We start from the raw sequence: 20899 nt of genomic DNA, 5'->3' as shown, positions 1-20899 counted from the left end.
GCTCTATAGACTTTCTATTTACATTTTATAATTGAGGAAACATAACGAGACTAAATAACTTGTCCAAGGTCACAGAGCTAACAAGGCAGGCTAGACCTCTTTTCTCTGGCTTGAAAAGCTGTATTAAACCACCTTCTATATTTATATTCTCTCCTTTTTTTAAGCTTGTAATTTTTTAAGTAGCTGTAGTTCTCACAGTTTCCTGGGGAACATTAATGGAATATTATTTCTTGACTTAACTAAATCTTTTAGGTTGTATCCTTAACTAAATCCTTTAGGTTGGCATGTTTACGGCCTTCTCCAGAGGTCAGACAAGAAATATGATGAAGCCATTAAGTGTTACAGAAATGCGCTAAAATGGGATAAGGACAATCTTCAAATCTTAAGGGACCTTTCTTTACTACAGATTCAAATGCGAGACCTTGAGGGTTACAGGGTAAGTAAAAGAATGTTTTTATTCTAGGGGAAAATATTGTATTATCTTTTCCATCCTCTTTTCTTAGAGTAAGTAGATCAGGAAATGATAAAGGGCACCTGGACTTAATGTTTTAAACAATTTACACGGTTACCTTGGGGACTTCCTTGTGCTTAACAGATCTTTTCTTGCCTCTATATAGCTACACAATGTGGATGTTTGAAACTCTTTTGTATTATTATTCCCAGCATTGTGCTGCAAATTGCTCAGTGTTGTGGGGAAATTAATATGATCTTTTTAAGGAGCATTTGCTTTCACTGTAAACCTAAGAACAAGTGGTGTTTTTCCCCCCTTAAAGGAAACAAGATATCAACTACTTCAGCTTCGACCTGCACAGAGAGCATCATGGATTGGTTATGCTATTGCTTACCATTTATTAGAAGATTATGAAATGGCAGCAAAGATTTTAGAAGAATTTAGGAAAACACAGCAGGTAACAACGAGAAGCCAGACCTAGTGAACTAGGTCTGATTCTAAGTATAACTAAAAGAAAGAAGTGTACATAGACTTGCTAATTTTTTATATTGGAGTAGTTTTAAACTTACAGAAAAGTTGCAAGAATAGTACTAAGAACTTCATATAGGAGTTCATGCACATTAACTAATTAATTGTTAATATTTGACATATTTACTTTATAATCCGTATCTATTTATCTATTTAAAATTTCTTGAAACATTTGTAAGTAATTGCAGACACAATGCTCTTTTACTCCTAAATGCTTCAGTGTGGTATTTCCTGAGACTAACTCTATAGTTGTGAATTCTATAGATAGTACTATATAGAAAAAAATTGGAAAATTTAATATTAATAGACTATTATCTAATCCACAGCCCATAATTAAAATTTATTAATTGTTTATATCCTTTCTTGGATTTCTTTTCCATTTAAGGATGCAGTTTAGAATCATAGCTTACATTTAGTTATCATTTGTCTTCGGTCTTTTTTAATCTGAAGTTTTGAAGGTATTGTGTATTTCACGACATTTGATATTTTTGAAGAGTACAGGGCAGTGTTTTTGTAGAGTGTATCAGTTTGGATTTGTTTGATGGCTCCTCATTATTATAGTTAGGTATTTTTAGCAGGAAACGACAGAAGTAATATTGAGCCCTTCTCAGTTCGTCACATTAAGAGGCAGATGATGTCTGTTTGTTCCGTTTGATTACTTGGTTAAGGTGATGCCTGTTAGGTTTCATCATATAAACTTATTTTTTCTCTTTGTATTTAATAAACAGTTGGCAACTTTATGAATAGTCTGTTCCTCATCAAACTTGCACCACTAGTTTTAGCATTCATTGATTATGAGTCTTGTGTGAGTCAGTTGTGCCAGTGATAGTTGCAAAATGGTAATTCTCTATCTTTTATTCCTATTAGATTTATTATTTGACATTCTACTGTTAGGAAAGAGCTTTCCGTTCTCTCCTACTTATTTATTATATGTAAGGACTTATTGATTCTTATTCAATGGGTTATAAGTTAATACTGTCATTTTATTTACTTAATTGCTCCCTAGGTAGATATTTAGGAATTTTTTAAAAATGAGTTTTATCAATCAGATATTATCTGTAGTCTCCCTGTATGTATTTGAGTGTATAAACAACTTTCTAATATGAAAACAAAGTTCTTACTGTTAGTATTTCTTATGTCCATATATAGACATCCCCCGATAAAGTGGATTATGAATATAGTGAACTCCTTTTATATCAGAATCAAGTTCTTCGGGAAGCAGGTCTCTATAGAGAAGCCCTGGAACATCTTTGTACCTATGAAAAGCAGATTTGTGATAAACTTGCTGTAGAAGAAACCAAAGGTATTGTTTTTAAAGAATGTCAATTGTTCTAGTATTTAATTAAGACAGAGTGTAAGGCTAAAAGTGTAGTTGGTGCTGGTCATTGTATATAATTCAACTTTTGATGATAGAAAATGTATTTCTTACTCTGTACTTTGAATAATTTGTAATGTGGGAAAGTACTCGTTTAAACATTGTTGATATAGGTAAAAAATTGCAAACAATAAAATATTGAATGAAGATACTCAAAAATTTTTTCTTTAAAGCATTTTTGATCTGAAAATATTATAAGGTTTTACCAAAACACAAGAGGCAATTGCTTAATTTTATAAGACAGGATTAAATTTCTTACGAACAGCTTATTAGCCAAACTGTGTGTGTGCGCCAGATTTATTACCAGTCGTATATATTGATAAATCAGTCTTTACTAAAGTACATGTGGGACGTTCTTTATGGTTTATCTGAATGCTTTTCTGGACATAGAACGTGAATTGAAACCAGAGATTTGGGTTTTATGTGTGGATTATGATAGGAAGGGTAGATCTTTAAAGATTCCAATGCTGCCGTGTGTTGGAAGGCAGAGAAGAAGGAGTCTTCTAGTTTTAAAAATTGAGGAACTGATTATGGAAACATGAAAGAAAAATAACAAGTAATTGAAAATACAAGTACTTTCTACGAAATGTTTTTTTGCCCTTGTTAGTTCAGGGAGCTGAAGTTTGTTGGTTTCAAATTCTTTTGGCTCCCCTCGAAGTTGAACACTAGATAAAGTGTGGTATCCGTATACATAGCAGATGTAGCCGTTATTTGCCAGATGAACTTTGAGCAGAGGGTAATGCTACTGGCAAGGGAAAAAAAGGAAAGTTAAGGACCCTGGAGCTCAGTTGTGAACTAGAGATCCCGGACAGCCCCTTTCATTTGAGTTGTCATCTCTTAGCAGTCTATTAAATAGTTATAAAGGGAGGAGATTTATACTTAATGGAAAGATGACAAGATTGGCAAGAACTAGGTCTCCTTGAAACCGATATAATGTTGAATGTCAACTGTAATTTAAAATTTTTTTAAAAACAAAAATGTTTTTAAGTTAGGAAGATATGTTTAGAAAGTTTTATCAAATCTGCTTTATATTACCAATGATGTTTTTTTAAAAAAAGCTAGTTTGGGTTCCTTCGTTGGCAGGCTTCTAATTAGCTATGTGACCAGGGGCAAGTCTTGGGTGACAGTTTCTTTATGGAAGTACACGAGAGTTTTCAAAATACTCTCTGAGGAACATTATTTCATTTGCTTCTCTTGATAACTGAGAGTAGAATCATCGATCTTTGGCAATTCCTGTAGTAAAGGCATTGTTGGTAGTTCTGGGAACTTCCTAGAGAGGGTGAGTGGGCGTATAGTAAGGCAGGAAGTGTCATCGACTCTTACCACCAGTTCCTTCCAAAGAGAAGGTGGGAGAATATTAAAGGAAGGATGGGAATGGGTGTAGTGTAGGGAGAAGAGTTGCAGGATGTTCTTAGTGAAATAGGCTTTTGATTACTATAGAGCGTGCTGTCTGCCTCAACACTTGAGATTTTGGGACCGAGATGTTGGGAATGGAAATCTCCTGTATGCTGCCAAATGTTGAGCATCGTTTCTAGCTTCTACACATCATATAGGAGTAGCACCCACTCCCCTTTACTGTGATAACTAAAAATTCTGCAGAAATTGCCAAATGTCCCCTGGGTTGCAAAAGTGCCCCTGAGAACCACTGGTATAGTCATTAAGAATATGGGCTCTTTCAGCCAAATTGCTTGGGTTCAAATCCCAACGCCAACAATTAACTAGCTGAAAGACCCTTAGCAAGTTAAGGTCTCTCTGCTTTAAAATGATGAAAATACTCATAACCTATCTCATAGAATTTTGAAAATTGAATTAGTTAATGCACGTGAAATGTTAAAGTCACTAGCACATAGTGAGCACTCTCTAAGTGTTCATTTTTATTATCTGAGGAGAGCAGAAGGTGCAAGGATCAAGTTATGGTTTGAAAATCATACCTTTGGTCAAAGGAGCCCATTAGGGTAAGGATTCTGAGCAGTGTTGGAGGCTTATCTGAGTTTGGAGCTCACATATTCCTAGCGATACCAGTGCCTCTGTCCATTCATCTAATGTCTTTGCTTCCTTTTGTGAGAAAGTGTGGAGCAAATACCTGGAATGATCCGGGCCTTAAAATTGGTAAAAAGGGGGAGCCTGGGTTTTGAGACTGGTTTTGATACTTGGGGCTCATTCAGGGATGAGATTGGTCATGAAGCCCAGAGAAGACAAGCAATGAGACTAAAGTTGATGAAATGGCCTGAGGGGGAAAGAGGAAATGGTTTTTCTCTAGGCTAAGGGGTAGGATTAAGGAGACAAGAAGAGAAAGACAAGACAGTTAAGCTCAAAGCAAGAGGCCTGTTTGCTAGTTGGCAAGCTTTAGAAAAAGGTTTTGAGTGTGGCCAAGATTGTGGGCTGCTACAGCAGAATCGTTTTATAGTTCATTAAGGGAAGATAAGGTTAGGGTATTAGAGTGGGTCGTTAGTTTAGGTATTGAAATTGTCCACATAACGTCAGGAAATAATTGAATAGTAGATGATAGTTTGAGGATTGTGTTCAGTGAATTTGAAAAAGTAGCCTGGAGTTAGACAACTACCTGAATAAATTGAGGATGTGAAGAGAATGGCATTTCTGAATATAAACTTCAAAAAAGGAAAGAATAAAATTATATGGTAAATTATCTTGTTGAAGGGAATTGGGAGCTTAGGAGGATACCATCCACTTCACAACATTGAAGAGACTTGTAAGAGAAAATTTGAGGAAAAGTTAAAGTTATAACCGGAAGATATTTAGCTAATTTAATTTGCTTTTTATCAGGGGAACTTCTATTGCAATTATCTCGTTTGGAAGATGCAACTGATGTTTATAGAGGATTACAAGAGAGAAATCCTGAAAACTGGGCCTATTACAAAGGCTTGGAAAAGGCACTCAAGCCAGGTAGAATTGTTTAAAACTTACTTTCTGTTTTAATTGCTTCTTTTGTTAATATATATTTTATTAAATCACTGAAAAGCATAACTGAAAAAATGATGGTTAAGAATTGGTTCAAAATCTGAATATAAAAGTACATTTGCAAACTTCCATTTAATATGGTAGACCGAGCATTTTCTGAAACCTCTTTTCTGCCACAAATTCAAGGAAATAGTTGAGAAAAAAATTTTAGAAACAACTTTTAAAAATTCACAAATGCATAACAAAAAATCATCAAAAGCATGAAAGCGCGATTTCCACTGACAGAAATGGAGCTGTCTCCCTAAAGGAAAGAAGCAAGCATAACTTCTGTGGTGACCTGTGGCTGCAGCAGAGTGTCCTGCCAGGGGCAGTGAAGGTAGCCAAGCTGAGCAGTGCTTTCTTATGTGGGAAGAAGAACTAAATTTCCATCACTCAAATCAATTTGGGTCTAAAGACTCTCTTCTTTTCTCCTTTCCTCATCACCCTCTCCCAGGAATGGGACCCACTAGAGAGGACAGGTCCAGAAACATGTCATCTACAAATAGACCTGTTTCTTAGCCAAGATGATCTGATTTGAAGCTGTTTCCCTCAAGACTGGTAGTGAGCCATTCCTGATACATTGATGTCTGTAGGAGAAACCTCGTAACAAGGAATGTCATACTATCATAGGTACACCAGCACAGGAATAATCGTCATCAGTGCCAGCAAAAGGGAGTGTAGAGACAATGGGGGGATGTAAGATGAGGACAGGGAATTGCAGCCAGGAGATATGAATAGTTATGTGAAAGTACCAGTTAGGAATCTGGGAAATGAAAAACCTACTTAGTGACATAAAGATCTTAATGGGTTGAATAGCAGACAGACCACAGCTGAAAAAAAATTAGTGAAGTGGAAGATTGACTTCAGGGGGGAAGTTCTCAACTGAGAGTGAAACAGAAGATATAAAAGAAATGTGGAGAAATGGAAGATAGGGGATAGATCCAGAAGCTCCAAAATAAATCAGGAGAGGAGTTAGAAAAGGAGAGGCTAAAGAGAATAGTGGCGAAGCCATATATGGGAATATAATAACCGAGTCTGTCTTACTTTAGAACTAATGTAAAGGAGTCATCAGATTTTAAAGGGCTACCTAAAACAGAATAGGATAAAGAAAATTATATGAGTATAGGTATTTAATATATGAAAATATTAGAAGGAAATATTCTAAAATGACTTGACTTTGAAGTAGTTAGATTACAAAATATTTTCTTCCCATCTTCAAATTTTCTGTTTAATATGAAAAGTTTTATATATTTTGAGAAATTTGCTAGAAAAATATACAAGTTATAATTACATACTTCTTTCTTGCCTGCAGCTAATATGTTAGAACGACTAAAAATTTATGAGGAGGCCTGGACTAAGTATCCCAGGGGACTGGTGCCAAGAAGACTGCCATTAAACTTTTTATCTGGTAAGTGAGAATAATTGCAAAGGAATGCAAATGATGGTGTGATTTACAGTTTCCTTGGTTTTAAATATGTGAATGTGCATATTGAGGTTAACGTACACATTGTTAGGATTGTCTGGGTAAATGAAGGTTAACACAACTTTTTTTCTTCCAAGGTGAGAAGTTCAAAGAATGTTTGGATAAGTTCCTAAGGATGAACTTCAGCAAGGGTTGTCCACCTGTCTTCAATACTTTGAGGTCATTATACAAAGATAAAGAAAAGGTAAAGCAAAATAACTTTTTTTTGGGCGGGGAGAACTATCATTTCTTTGCTCAGTATTTGAAATAGTTAATTCTTGCTTATCTGGGCACATAGTACACATTTGTACATCTTGTATCAGTCTTCCTAGCTTGCAGTTTGAATGCGTCTTGGCCTCTTTTTCATTCTCTTCTTTCTATAACTAAATAATTTATGGCTTATTCGTTTTTTCTCTTTTGTTTCTGGTGTATATTTTAATGAGTCAGTGTAGGTATGAAAGTTGGTACGGTAGTGATTTCTTCAGTATTTTCTCTCATCCCTGCTCATGGTGAAACTCAGAAGTGATTTTTTTTTTTAAGTTTTAGCTTAATAAATCCTCCTTTTTTATGCGGTAGAAAAAAATGTCAGAAGAGTTTGTTTGTTGTCCCAGTAAGTCACCTTACTCTTTCAGCTATATATTACAACATTCAAAATGCCTGTTAAGAGGGTGTTTTAATCATAACTTAAATTATTTTGCTTACAAGTACAGTGACATCAAGACATGTTGGTTGGATTAAAAAAAAAATGAGTTACAAGTGAAGAATCAGAAAGATGGGACAAATTAAACATGCTAAACATTTGAACCTAAAGCATGTAAGGTTTTTACCAATTGTTTGTTGAGAGGCCCAAGGCGTTGGCTTTTGTTGACTGCTTCACTTTTTTTCTTGCATGAATCACATTTATAAAATGTGGTCTGTTATTTCCAGTTCTGATAGAGCAAGAACTTGATGCTTACAAAGCAGTCTTGATTATAGAATCCTGTATATTTTTATGATATATATGGTCATCGCATGTAAATCTAAATTGGTTAAAAATGTTCAATTTATCCTGCATCTTTCCATGATATTCAACCTACAGAAACAAGTTCTTTCTTTTTGTTCTCATTTCTTAAGTTTACATAATATTGAATTCTATTCTGCAGTGATGATAATAAATGCAACTGATTCAAACAGGTTTGGGAAAAGAAAACTCTTAGTAAGAATGTAGCTCAGCTTCTGGGAGCAGAGGAACATGGGTGCACCAGATTAATCTAGCTCTGACCATTCAATCCTCACAGTTATCTGAGGTAATGGAGAGAGCTGGGTTAATCTGTTGAGTCATTTAAGAGAGCTTCTGTAGTAACAGAAATCCATTATAGATGGATTAAGCTAAGAAGGGGATTAATAAGTTAAAAGTATTCACAGATCTCTTAGGAAGCCAGGAGCAAGTAGTATAGTCATGACTCAGGAAAATCCAGAACCTGGACAGCCACTCTTTCTCCTGGACCTCAGAAACCTACCTGGTGTACCATATGTCAGTGGTACTGATGCTTTCCCTGGGATTATGGAATTGAGAGTTGATGCTATCATCTACTTAGGGAATTTCTCTTTTCACATAGTATATAATTCTCGATCCCTGAAGAGCAAATGCTACTTGTGGGTGTTATTTATGTTGGATTGAGATAAAAATGAGCCAAGATAAAAATCATCCACAATATTACCTCTTTTTGTCCAACCCTTTCCTGATTTTTAGTTCAGCTTGATGCTAGATTTTCTAGCAGGGAAAATTTTCAGTATGATTCTAGACAGTTAAAAGTCTTAATGCACACCTTCAAAAATATGGTTTACTTGCTTTTAAATTTTTATGCATAAGTTAAGAGATGTATAAAAGTGTGTGTGAATGTTTGTTTAGCCCTTTAATAGTAAATAAATTTTGCACAAGAGTAGTAACTGTATATATACATATATAATTTTTTTTAATTAAAGTCTGCTTGTATGTTTGTACTCTAGGTGGCAATCATAGAAGAATTAGTAGTAGGTTATGAAACTTCTCTAAAAAGCTGCCGGTTATTTAATCCCAATGGTAAGTGCTCAGGTTTTATGTTTTAAAAACATCTTGAAATTTTTAATATACTATGAAATTCTTAGTCAGAAGGACAGTATTTTTTTATATTATTAGTTAGGCAGTAAGTTTAGTATATTTAAACTTTCCCTTTACGATGGAGATGCATTAATTTGCACATTGTGAAAATATTTGGTAAGAAGAGAATCACATTACCTTATTGAAAAACATTTTATGTAAAATTTAGAACATCTGCAATACTAGATGTAATAATGTAATGATCATCCATTTACCCACCATCCAGCTTCAGTGATTTTTTAACTCATGACCAAACTCATTTCATCTCTATTCTTACCTGCTTCCTGCTACTGCCATGTTATTCTGAAGCAAATCCCAAACATCACACCATTTCACCCATGAATATTTTAATATTCAAAAGATTGTAACCATAATATCCTCACCACACCTGAACATAAATATTTTCTTAAAATACCAAACAATGTCATCTTAGAAATGTCATTTTTTCTTTTTGTTTTTGAAGTATAAATGAAGATCCAAATGAAATCTATACTTTGAATTTGGTTGATAATATCTTTTAACTCTCTTTTAATCTATAGGTTTTTCCCTCCATCTTTTCCTTTCTTCAACTTGTTTGTTAAAGAAATTAGTTTTTTTCTTGAGTTTTCCTAGATTTTGCTGAATGCACCCCTCTTAATTTGCTATAAATTGTTAATTGGATGTATAACTGTGCTGTCTGATATGATGTGGCTATTAAAATTTTTTAAATTAAAAATTTAATTCCTCAGTTGCAGTAGCCACATTGCAAGTGCTGCTCAGTAGCCATGTGAAGCTACTGCATACCATATTGGACAGGAAAAACACAGAGCCTTTCCATCACAGCAGAAACTTCTAATGGGCACGTCTGACCAGAGGCCTGATGAGATTAGAACATGGTTTTGGTTGTTTGCTTTATGTTTAGTTTTAAATATAAGAGTGATGAGCAAGGTTATTTCACGGGTGGTGGTGTGTTCTTTCATCAGGAGGCATGTAGTGTTTGTTTTACTTGTTAGCAACTGTTAGGAATTACAAACGTGATGTTCTATCATTCGTTTTTTATTACCTTAAAAGGGAAATTTTCCTTCATCTATTTCTGCTTATTCAATATTTCATTGAGTATAGGAAAAGCAAGATAAAAGCAGCTTTTTCTCCCTTGCCTCTTCTACCTTCTTTTTGTTTGCGTTTTCAAAATAATTGATTTAGTATCATCCTTCGAAGATGGCTAATACACGTTTTACAGGTATTATTATGAATTCATAGATTTAAACATATTTGATGTTTTAAACTGTTACAGTTTTAAATGGTTCCAGCCCTCATATACCATGGTAGTAGGTGATAGCTTCCCTGCAGTTTGATATGACAAGATTATTCCAGTTCATCTTGTGCACTGCCCATAGAGACCTGGAATCAATTGTTTTTCCCAAGGAACCCTGGTTTCTACTATGGGAAAGCCCAGGATGGGACCTGGGATACTCATTGCTATTGGGTTTGATCATTGTTTCTAGGTCTCAGTTTAATTTTAATAATACTTTTTAGAAGGCGTTACCATGGTTTCATTGGTTAATCATCATGATGTTCCTTTGATTATCAGCATTTTCCTACATATTTTACAAATGTGGAAGAGGTTCAGTGACATGCCCAAGAATATGCAGCACTTTAGTTGCAGATCTATCAGATCGGGAGTTGGTGAGTTCCACTCCTATTGTTTGTCCAATGAGCCATCATACTTTTACCAGGATAAAAATAAGCAATCTATTGCTTTCTTTGAAAGCAAATAACAATTCTCAGACTTTAGAAACTTGTGTTAAAAAGCACTTTTTAATGTGTGGGTTGTGTATTTAACTCACACATTTCCTTAGTGTATAAAAATTAAATTATGAACTAAAAAATAGAGTAAGGTTTTTTACTTATCTCTTTTTTGGGATATACTTTTTATTCTACCTCAATTATACATCATTGAATGTTCAGCATAATATTAAAATATATTAAGATTATTATAATCACCAAATTTTTAAATTAGCACATCACAAGTATATTTATGCATAGTTTAGTACATTAGCTAGAAACCCAATGAAGCAGTTGGGTCTTTTTTTTTTTAACCTTACATTAATGGAAAATTTCTTTTGATACTTTTTTTCTTTGATAACAATGCACTCTCATATTTCTAGTACAACTTGTCTTCCCACCCTTTTCAGTTTCCTTTTTAGGTAATTTGTTACATCTTTGATCTCATTTATCTGCCATATTTATTATGTAAAGTTCTTAATAAATGCAAGGCATTATGCTAGGGGCTATAGTGATATAGAACAAAAAGTGTGGTCCCTTCCAAAGACCTTACAAATTTAGTGGTAGTTTTATAGCTAGATGTATAAACGGCACAGTTCAAACTGCTTTCCTTATTAATAAAGATAGAGTACACATTTTGAGATGGGTACCCTCTTAATATACATAATGACTAATCTTGGTTGTTTTCCTCTCCCACTCCCCACCTCCCCATTTTTTAAAGATGATGGAAAAGAGGAACCACCAACCACATTACTTTGGGTTCAGTACTACTTGGCGCAACATTATGACAAAATTGGTCAGCCATCTATTGCTCTGGAATACATAAATACTGCTATTGAAAGTACACCTACGTTGATAGAACTCTTTCTTGTGAAAGCTAAAATTTATAAGGTAAAAATCTATTCCCCTTTTTTTTAATAAAGTATAATGAAACTGACAATTTTTTCATATATTTTATGGATTCTAAATGCTATAAAAACTGATTATTTGATGGCTTATAAAACATGGAACAAGTATAGTGCATTTCTCAGTCTGATTACTTTTAGACTTGTGGTCATTCTAATTTGATCATTCACCTCTATACACATACATATATATAGTTATATATATGGTTATTCATATTATATATTCATACATTCACACATCTTCATATCTGGTTAATTTCTTGGTTTTAAGTAGTAAGAATATAGGTAATGGAAAGTAATTATATTTGCTGTGAAATGTTTGTTTCTGTTAACATTTGAGTGTGATCATATATCAGTATCTGGTAATCTTAATGAAACTGAAGATTCTACTATGAATTTTGCATATTGTGATTTTTTTTCCTCAACTCCTCTTGAATGAGAATCTCTAATTATATGATCTAGCATCATCTTAAAATAAAATTGGATCTTCTCTATCTTAATACAAATATAATTTAGTAATAAAAGCTCTTGGGGAAGAGATTATAAATCAATAATTTACTTACCAAAAAGTAATGAAATTAAGTAGTGTTTTAAAAGCACTTTTCAAAGCCAGGTGATGTTCATTAGTGCTGTGGCTTTACTCAATGAACTAGTTAGGTGAATTAGAATGGAGATTGTGAAATATCTAATAATGGTCCTAATCAATGATGTCTCCATGTTTCCTTTGGAATAGAAATTTGGCCATCACTTTGCCTTTTATGACCTTTACATTGAATTATGTTGTTCTGACTTAAAAGATTTCAATTATTGGTTTATTCTTTGATTCAACCATTGTTTTTGAGTATTCATAACTATGTGCCAGCTACTATTGTAGGCAATGAGGTTATAACAGTAGGCAAAGTTATTCCAAAAAAAAAAAAAGTTCAGTTTTTACTATTAGAGAGCTGATAGTCTGCATGGCCAGAAAGGTATCAGAACTTATATTATGGTAGAATGTATGCATCTACATTGATTTATAAGAGTCAGAAGAATATCTTTCTTTGTTTATGGTTTAGTTATTTATCAACAGGTAACTAATTATTTGCATGGTCAAATTAGTATACTGACCGGGTTTATTTTGTTTTCATACACTAAAAGCATGCTGGGAATATTAAAGAAGCTGCAAGGTGGATGGATGAGGCTCAGGCCTTGGACACAGCAGACAGATTTATCAACTCCAAGTGTGCAAAATACATGCTAAAAGCCAATCTGATAAAGGAGGCTGAAGAAATGTGCTCAAAGTTTACACGGGTTTGTACAGCTAGTGTTCTTAACTTATGAATAAACATTTAATACTTTTATACCTTACTTATTTTTCAGAGTTTATTTCTAATATTTTTAATATGAAAATAGTCAGGATTTTAATTAAATCACCTTATCAGAAAAAAACAATATTAGTATAAAACATTTTCATTTTAGATGGTTGTACAGTGGATTTTTAAACTCTGATTTATGTTGGCGGCTGTTCAGATTTTTTAGGGGTGAAGAGAACTGATACTAATCTGAGTACCTGCTATGTGCTAATGTTTCTTATGTTATTCTCCAACCCCAATTATGTAGATCTTTTGATTAATCGTTTACAAAGGCACATATTTTGTTCAGTGCTTAGAGATATAATTTCAGTTTCTTTCACATACTAACTGTTCTGTCTTGCTCTGAGAATGGTTAAAAAAATAGAAAATGATTTTAAAAGAATTCAACTGACCATCTTTTCCTTCTTATTTAGTAAGAAATGATCTTGAATATATGTGATTTTCATATAGGAAGGAACATCAGCGGTAGAAAATTTGAATGAAATGCAATGCATGTGGTTCCAGACAGAATGTGCCCAGGCTTATAAGACAATGAATAAATTTGGTGAAGCACTTAAGAAATGTCATGAAATTGAAAGAGTAAGTACCCTATACATATGAGTTTCTTGTTTTATTTTGGGGCAAATCCTATTGGTCTTATTTATTTTTATCTTTACAATTCACAGTAAGTGATTTCTACATGTCAGTATTTACATTTTTCAGTATTATAAACTACATTTTCAGCAGACTTCCCTATTGTTTACTCTTCCTGCAAGAATTCATGTAAAAAACTTTCTGGAAAGTTTGTATCTTGCGTATGTTTTCATTATTTTTCAATGTTTCAAATAGCTGCTGTTTCTTTAGTAACACATACAAAGCTCATTAAGTTATCCTAGAAACCTGTTTGTCGTGCTGATTAGTGATGCCATATACCCTTGATACTTATAAGATAAAACCTTTGAAGCCTTTTCACAATATTCCTGTAGCCTCTGTAATTTCTCATGTTTTGATAAATTCATTGTTTTCTTAGTCCCCTTTACTTTTGATTCATTTTTGTTTTTCACAGATAAAATGTTTATATAATTTCATGTTTGTTTTGTGAAGTAGAGGACCTCAGAGCTTAGTTCAATTGTGTTCATTTCTGGTTGGTTAACTTACTTGCTAATTGATTCCTTTTCTGCATACCAGCATTACTGTTGCATAGGATTCAGATTTGTATTCTCAGAAAAATTACCAAACACTGCATATTATAATCCTTTGCAAATCGTTCTAAATATAAAAACTGAATGTTTAAAATGTAAGTCTACTGTATTGCACCATTATGTATATTAATAAATTATGTTTGATTTGTCATTATAGCTTTATTTAAGTATGATTAAGGAAGGAATAAATATATATGTTTTAAAGCATCGTGTTTCCTTTTCATTGAACAAATAATTCAGTGCCTGGTGTATGCCATATACTTTGCTAGTGGTTGGCCAATTATATTTGCTTATTTGATGTGCCAAGTATTTATATTGAATGACTGTAGTTTTTAAATTTTATTTTACTAATTTTTTTCATGCCTAGGAAACAAGTAATTCAAAGGCTTTGATTTTTGTAGTTTTCTTTGACATTCCTATACTTTAGTATAATAAAAAAGACAATTTTGTTAGCATTTTATAGAAATCACTGATGACCAGTTTGACTTTCATACATACTGTATGAGGAAGATTACCCTTAGATCATATGTGGACTTATTAAAACTAGAAGATGTACTTCGACAGCATCCATTTTACTTCAAGGCAGCAAGAATTGCTATAGAGATCTATTTGAAGCTTCATGACAACCCCCTTACAGATGAGAATAAAGAACATGAAGCTGATACAGGTATAATAAACAACGATTTCTTAATATTTGCTATGGTATGTGTATCTGTATTTATGTTTTTGTCTAACAGATTTTTTCCTGAGCATTTTGTTAAGTATTTTGTGGAAATATACTGTAGTCAGTCCTTCACATCGGTGGGTTTAGCATCTGAGGATTCAACCACCTGGATTGGAAAGGGGGTGGGGAGAAATCCTAGAAAGTTCCATAAAGTAAAACTTGAATTTGCCAAGCATTATACCGAATCCATGCAAATGAAGTGATATGTAGGCGTACCCTTCTGTAGCCTATATGCAAGTATAGGTTATGCAACAACTATGACATTTTATATAAGGGACTTTAGCATCCATGGATTTTGGTATCTGTGGGGATCCTGGAACCAATCCCTCAAGGATACTTAGGGATGACTGTACACATGCTTAGAAGTCATTCTGTGAGTTTCTTTAAGCAACAAAAGAAATATACTGTTTACTGTATACTTTCAAAAGTTAAGTAAGAATTTAATTTGATCATTAGCTTTTAAGAAGTTGAATTTCCTGAGTTTTGCATTTAATAATTGGTTTACCTGATATTGTAAATTGCTAGCTACAATGCTATAAATTGCTAACTATATATAATTAGTGTTGGCACTCTGTATTAGTGTTGGCTGTCGGTTTATCTAGTTATTCCTCTTTTTAATAGTAACTTACAATTAACCTACTAAGAGATGAATATTGCTTTAACATTTAAAGCCAGCTTGGAATTAAGCTAGTAAAATTGCCCAGTGACTAATCATTTGACCACTTTTTACCATGTCATTTTTATAACAGGATGTTAGGGTGTGTAGGGTGAAATCTTCCTTAGATAATTATTTGGGAAAGGATCTCAGAATGTAAGTGATCTAGGCATATAGAAGGATATAAATTAATTGTACATCTAAATATTTTGTCATTCATGACGAAAATGTTACAGGAGTTGGGGCATAAAATGTGTGTCAGGTTTTTTTCAATCCTAAATTTACTCCTTTCCTGGGGTTATGGTTGGTTGCTTTGTGCATCCTTCCTCCTGCTAAAGAGCTTTCGGGTTTTTTTGTTAATTTGTTATTAAATTTTACTTCCTGTTAGCCAAGAACAGTGTAGAACTTTGTTAAGATCATATGTTGAAACTCTTGTACAGATTTCACTTGAATCTCTGTTGTTGCTTCTTCAAGTAGAAAGAAAATGCCAGTAAGATTCTACAGGACAATTTACAGTTGAAGCTGAGAGCTGAGATCCTCTGGCTTCTTTACCTTTTTTGTTCACTCTTCCTGCCTCCCTCCTCTCCTTCAAACTGTACAAATAATATACTCTAATTATTAACTCTAATTATACAAAACGGAAACAATTCAGAAATATATCTAGCAATGTGAAAAATCCTCTTTCACTTTTCTTCTGCCCAAAGGTTATCTCCTTTCAAAAGGTTATCCCTATGAAAGGTTCATTTTCCTTTTATTACAATTACAGTTTTCGGAGTTTTATTGTGTACGTATACTCTACACACACATTTCAGGGTGGTTCTCTGTAGTTGGTTTGGTTTTCCTTTATTTTTTTTAAAGCCCGTAATGGGATGATAATATACCTAGTGTTCTGCAACTTACACTTTTTTCATTTCGTAGTGTTGCTCCATGTCTGTATACAGCTTATTATCATCATTAATCATTTTAATGACCATGTAGGAATCTTACGTGGATTTGTTTTTTCACCATTACGGTGCTATAGTAAATGTTCTTGCATATCATTATGCACATATTTATTTAGCATGGATTGTTGTAAGTGGAAATTGCTGGGTCAAAGAGAATTTGAAATAGTGTCAAATTGCTTTCCATAAAAAGTTTATCAGTTTTTATTGCCAACAACACTGCATTGAGAGTGTCTTTTATTTTACTTTATTGTTAACACTGAAAATTACTTGTCCTTTACTTTTGTTATTTGGGAAAAATACTGATTTGTAAATCCTAGGGTTTTTGTTTGGTTTTTTGTTTTTAGGTTTTTTTTGTTTTGTTTTAAGGAGGACGCAGGTCACAGTGGCCCATGTGGGGATCAAACCGGCAACCTTGGTGCTACCAGCACCAGACTCTTAGCCACCCATTCCAAGGTTTTTTTAAGAATGGAGCATCTGCGTGTGTTTTCACGTGGCCTTAGGGTTTCTTCTGTGAATTGGCTATTCATATCTTTTGCCCATTTTATTTTTAAACTTGTTAATTTGAAGAAGTTCTGTACATGTTCAGGATTCAGGACTCTTCATTCCTCTTTATGTGTTGCAAATATTTTCTTCCTGTCATATAGGTCTTACCTTTATTTATGGGTATCTTTCCTTATGTGAAAGTTAGTTTTTATGAGACGAAATTTTTTTAGTCTTTGGTGGCTTCTGGGTCTTGCTTAGAAAGGCTTTTCTACTTAAAAATTTAAAATATATTTATAAATGTCTTGTTTCCTTATAATGATGTTTTGTTATTTTTATAGTTCGTTGGCTATTTAATCATCTGGAATTGATTTTTATGTGATGTGACATGGAGGATGGCTTTTTTATCCCCAATAGACTGCTGACTCCTCAACAGTATATATGGAATAGCTTGTCATAAAACGCCACCTTTGTCATGAACTAAGTTCTAAAAAAGTAATGTGGTGGGTTGTGGGCATGGTGTCTTGTTCTAACATATATCAAAAGATTCCCAGTCTTTCTTTTGAGACATTCCACAGTTTGTACCTCAAGAGATGTTAATTTTTTCAATGTCAGATTTTTAATTTACCATATAGTTTTATTCATTATTCCAATCACAAATATCTCTGTGTTTTGATATGGTGCTGAGCTACGCCTTGAGGATACAAAGATTACAAGTAAGACAGTCTCTTCCACCAAGGAGCTCACCATCTAAAAGAGAAACAGATGTATACACCCAAGTAGTGTGACAAGCAAAATACATAAGATATAGTGGCTGCACAGAGTGGAGAATAAATAACTGTTTAAGAACGTTAAAGAAGGCATAACTAAGAGAAAGCATAGTCCAAAGCTATGGAGATACGAAACAACCTATATTCCTAGAATTGCAAGTAGTTTAATGGCTATAGAAACTTGTATGCTTCTTCGCTTTGCTATGGTTGCAGCACCAGGTCCCCACCTGCTTTCAAAAATCTTTTTGAAGAAGTTAAGCAGTGCTCTCTATAAAATGTGGAGTCATTAAAAGGCTAGATACACATTGACACATGAACATGTATAATAATATTTTTATGGGAGTTTGGGAATATTAAGTAGTAGTAATTGATCATTACTAATCTTATTAACGTGCTTATAATTTCATTAACACTTACTGTCTACAGCAAACATGTCTGACAAAGAACTAAAGAAGCTACGTAATAAACAAAGAAGAGCTCAAAAGAAAGCCCAGATAGAAGAAGAGAAAAAAAATGCAGAAAAAGAAAAGCAGCAGAGAAATCAAAAAAAGAAGAAAGATGATGATGATGAGGAAATTGGAGGTCCGAAAGAAGAACTTATCCCTGAAAAACTGGCCAAGGTACTTCATAATAGTGTTTAGCACAATTCAGTGAAATTTCATGACCAGCTATTGTCATTTTATACTGTTTTATTCAACTAATTTGATTATAGATTTTTGAGCAAAAAATCATTCTGAATTTAGTCTTTTTTGACTTTTTCTCCCCTGATCATATTTCACGTTCAAAACTTGGAATAATGATTGTGATCCAGAGTAATCTAGTATGGTACAGGGAAGTTTGGGCTTTTGAGTCATTTTGATCTGGGTCCACATGTCAGCTCTTATCTTCACTGTGTGTCTTGGACACTTTGTCTAACCTCTCTGATATTTTCCTCATCTATAAAATGGGATTAGGAAAAATCCCCACTAGGGATGAGAGAAAATACATGTGTAAAGAATGTAGTGCCTAAGTGAGAATATTCAAGTTTTTATATATAGATTCAACTTGTTAAAAAGTGAGTTTTATATGTGTATCTCTCACCCGTGTTGTCAGTTTACAATATTTCTTTATTGAAGTATGTGAGTTGCACCTAATATCATAAAAGTCCCTAAATATTTTCCCCCAAGCTAAAATCTTATCTGCCATTTTAAACCATTAAGCTAAAACCAAGGTATTCATTGTCACGTGAACCATTTTGATTAACAGTTTACCTGTGTACTTTTTCTTTGGGCCTTTGACATCCTCCTATTTCATGTGAAAATAACTGCATAATTTATTGTGTTAAAGCAGTATAGTCATAAGAACATTGCCCTAGGGTTCAGTTTTAGCCTCACTGGTAACTAAAAATTCAAAAATAATTGATTGCTTTATAACAAAGGAAAATTGTAATAACTAACAAATAGAGCTGGAAAATAGTTTTAGAATTATACCAGAGCAGACAGACAGTAATATCTCCTTAAATAGCATTATTGCTATTTAAGAACCACAGCGAAATCTAGCTTAGATTTCACAAGGATATATTGACATCTTTTCACAACTAATTATGTTTTTTTCTAGGAACAAAGATAGTACCTTTTTATTGTTTTGAGGAGTTTATTGGAAGAATATATAGGGAAGTGAGTAAGCACAGAAAATTGACCTCTTAGGCCTCATGGAGAATTACAGTTATTCAGGAATAATACCAACTTTAGGGGCCTTCCATCTTTAGGTCTCAACTTTATTGCTTCTGCTTTTACCACCATAACTGACTACCTGCCACCATTATTCTTTCTACTTGCTTTCTGTCTATCACATAGCTTTCCTTAATGATTTTTGCTTTATAACTTTTCATATTTCGCATTATAGTTCTTACAGAGAGGGGATTGTTTAGTCGCTGTCTAATGAGGAGTACCCCCGCAGAACAGAATTGTTACACCAGGCCTCCTGTAGGCTGTTGGGTGTTCCTTTTGTCCAGCCTAGAAAGGCAGCTTTGGGGCCAGATGTCAAGTTATAGTCTAATCTTAGCTAGAGGGTTGTAGAGTCTCAGAACAAAGTAATGCCTACAAAATGTGCTTAATTTGGAAGGAACCTAGTGGAAAGCAGCCAGGTGTATGGACTGCTCTTCAGTATATACTGTTCTTACCCGTTAGGCACATAACATCCTTCTCTTTCTAGAATAACTGCTCCAAGATGCCCCTCTCTAACCAGGAGTGGCATTGTCGGCCACTTTAAAAGCTGCCTGCCAAGTCTGGGTCTACAATCCATATATGCTTTTTTGTGATAATTATATTTCAGCATTCTTCTATGTGGTAAATGGTAACTTTACTGTCTCTAGTTCAGGATAATAGATATCTCACATAAATAAAAAGCATTATTAAATTTGCAGTAATTCTAGTTAAGGAAGATAGGAAGAAGTTTACTAGTGAGTTGAATACTCAGTTGACTCAGTATGAATCTGAAGTCTTGGTGGTCGCTGTGTTGCTTGTTTCTCCACCATATCCCAAGGCAGTAGTTTGTATTTGGTTTCCCTCGTGAACCACCCATCTTCCTCCAGTTAGCAGTCATCTTGGCTGGATTATTTTCCTGTAATGCAAACAGACGTTCCTTACCAAGGGCAATCAGTCTTCCGTATTCTATCTATATAGTTTAAACTTTTTGTTTTTGCTGGGTGTATAGGGAGATATACTCCTACACAACGTATCTTAACATACAGATTAGATTACAGGTTAGTTTATATATCAATATGGTCAAAACTGCCCTTGCGAATGTCTTACATTGCCCATCAATACAATGCAGTTCCTGTCTACATTTATGTAACTTAAGTAAACTCAAATCTTCATGACAGGATGTCGTTTTTGGTAGAGACATAAAGAGTATGCACAATGCCAACAGTTCCATCCATTACTCCACTCAGTGAGCGTAGACCGCAGCTGAGTCTAAGATGTGGGAGGTACGGCTCCCATTTATTTAGTCCATCTCAGTTCTTGTATGCCTTTCCTAGTGTGAACATCTTGCTATAATGATTATGATTTTGGTACTGAAATACATGGTTTTCTTAGACATAACGTAAACTAGTGATACAGTCATATCTATAGATCTGTCTTTACAACTTAAGGGATTTTCCAAGGTATTTTTCTAAATAAGAATAAAATACTTTTTGTTTCCTTTTTTTCTGTCTTAGGCACTGATTTTAGAAACTTGTCCCTGCTTATA

The 20899-nt window shown here is 33.8% G+C and overlaps 1 protein-coding gene across 3 annotated transcripts in view; it reads left to right on the top strand.

Annotated features, from left to right (window-relative positions):
- Positions 1 to 20899, top strand: part of NAA15 (N-alpha-acetyltransferase 15, NatA auxiliary subunit) — a 124130-nt gene that overhangs the window by 87759 nt on the left and 15472 nt on the right. For all 3 annotated transcript variants that reach the window (XM_019730820.2, XM_019730818.2, XM_019730819.2), the window contains 12 exons: positions 279 to 436; positions 774 to 908; positions 2129 to 2282; positions 5139 to 5258; positions 6625 to 6720; positions 6873 to 6979; positions 8764 to 8836; positions 11379 to 11548; positions 12700 to 12852; positions 13365 to 13493; positions 14549 to 14762; positions 18095 to 18288. In XM_019730820.2, coding sequence (XP_019586379.1) covers positions 279 to 436; positions 774 to 908; positions 2129 to 2282; positions 5139 to 5258; positions 6625 to 6720; positions 6873 to 6979; positions 8764 to 8836; positions 11379 to 11548; positions 12700 to 12852; positions 13365 to 13493; positions 14549 to 14762; positions 18095 to 18288 — 1703 coding nt within the window. The remainder of the gene's footprint in view (positions 1 to 278; positions 437 to 773; positions 909 to 2128; positions 2283 to 5138; positions 5259 to 6624; positions 6721 to 6872; positions 6980 to 8763; positions 8837 to 11378; positions 11549 to 12699; positions 12853 to 13364; positions 13494 to 14548; positions 14763 to 18094; positions 18289 to 20899) is intronic.

The sequence above is a fragment of the Rhinolophus sinicus genome, linkage group LG07, assembly GCF_036562045.2.
Source record: "Rhinolophus sinicus isolate RSC01 linkage group LG07, ASM3656204v1, whole genome shotgun sequence".
Taxonomy (NCBI): Eukaryota; Metazoa; Chordata; class Mammalia; order Chiroptera; family Rhinolophidae; genus Rhinolophus; species Rhinolophus sinicus.
This window is presented reverse-complemented; position numbering and strand designations above follow the sequence as displayed.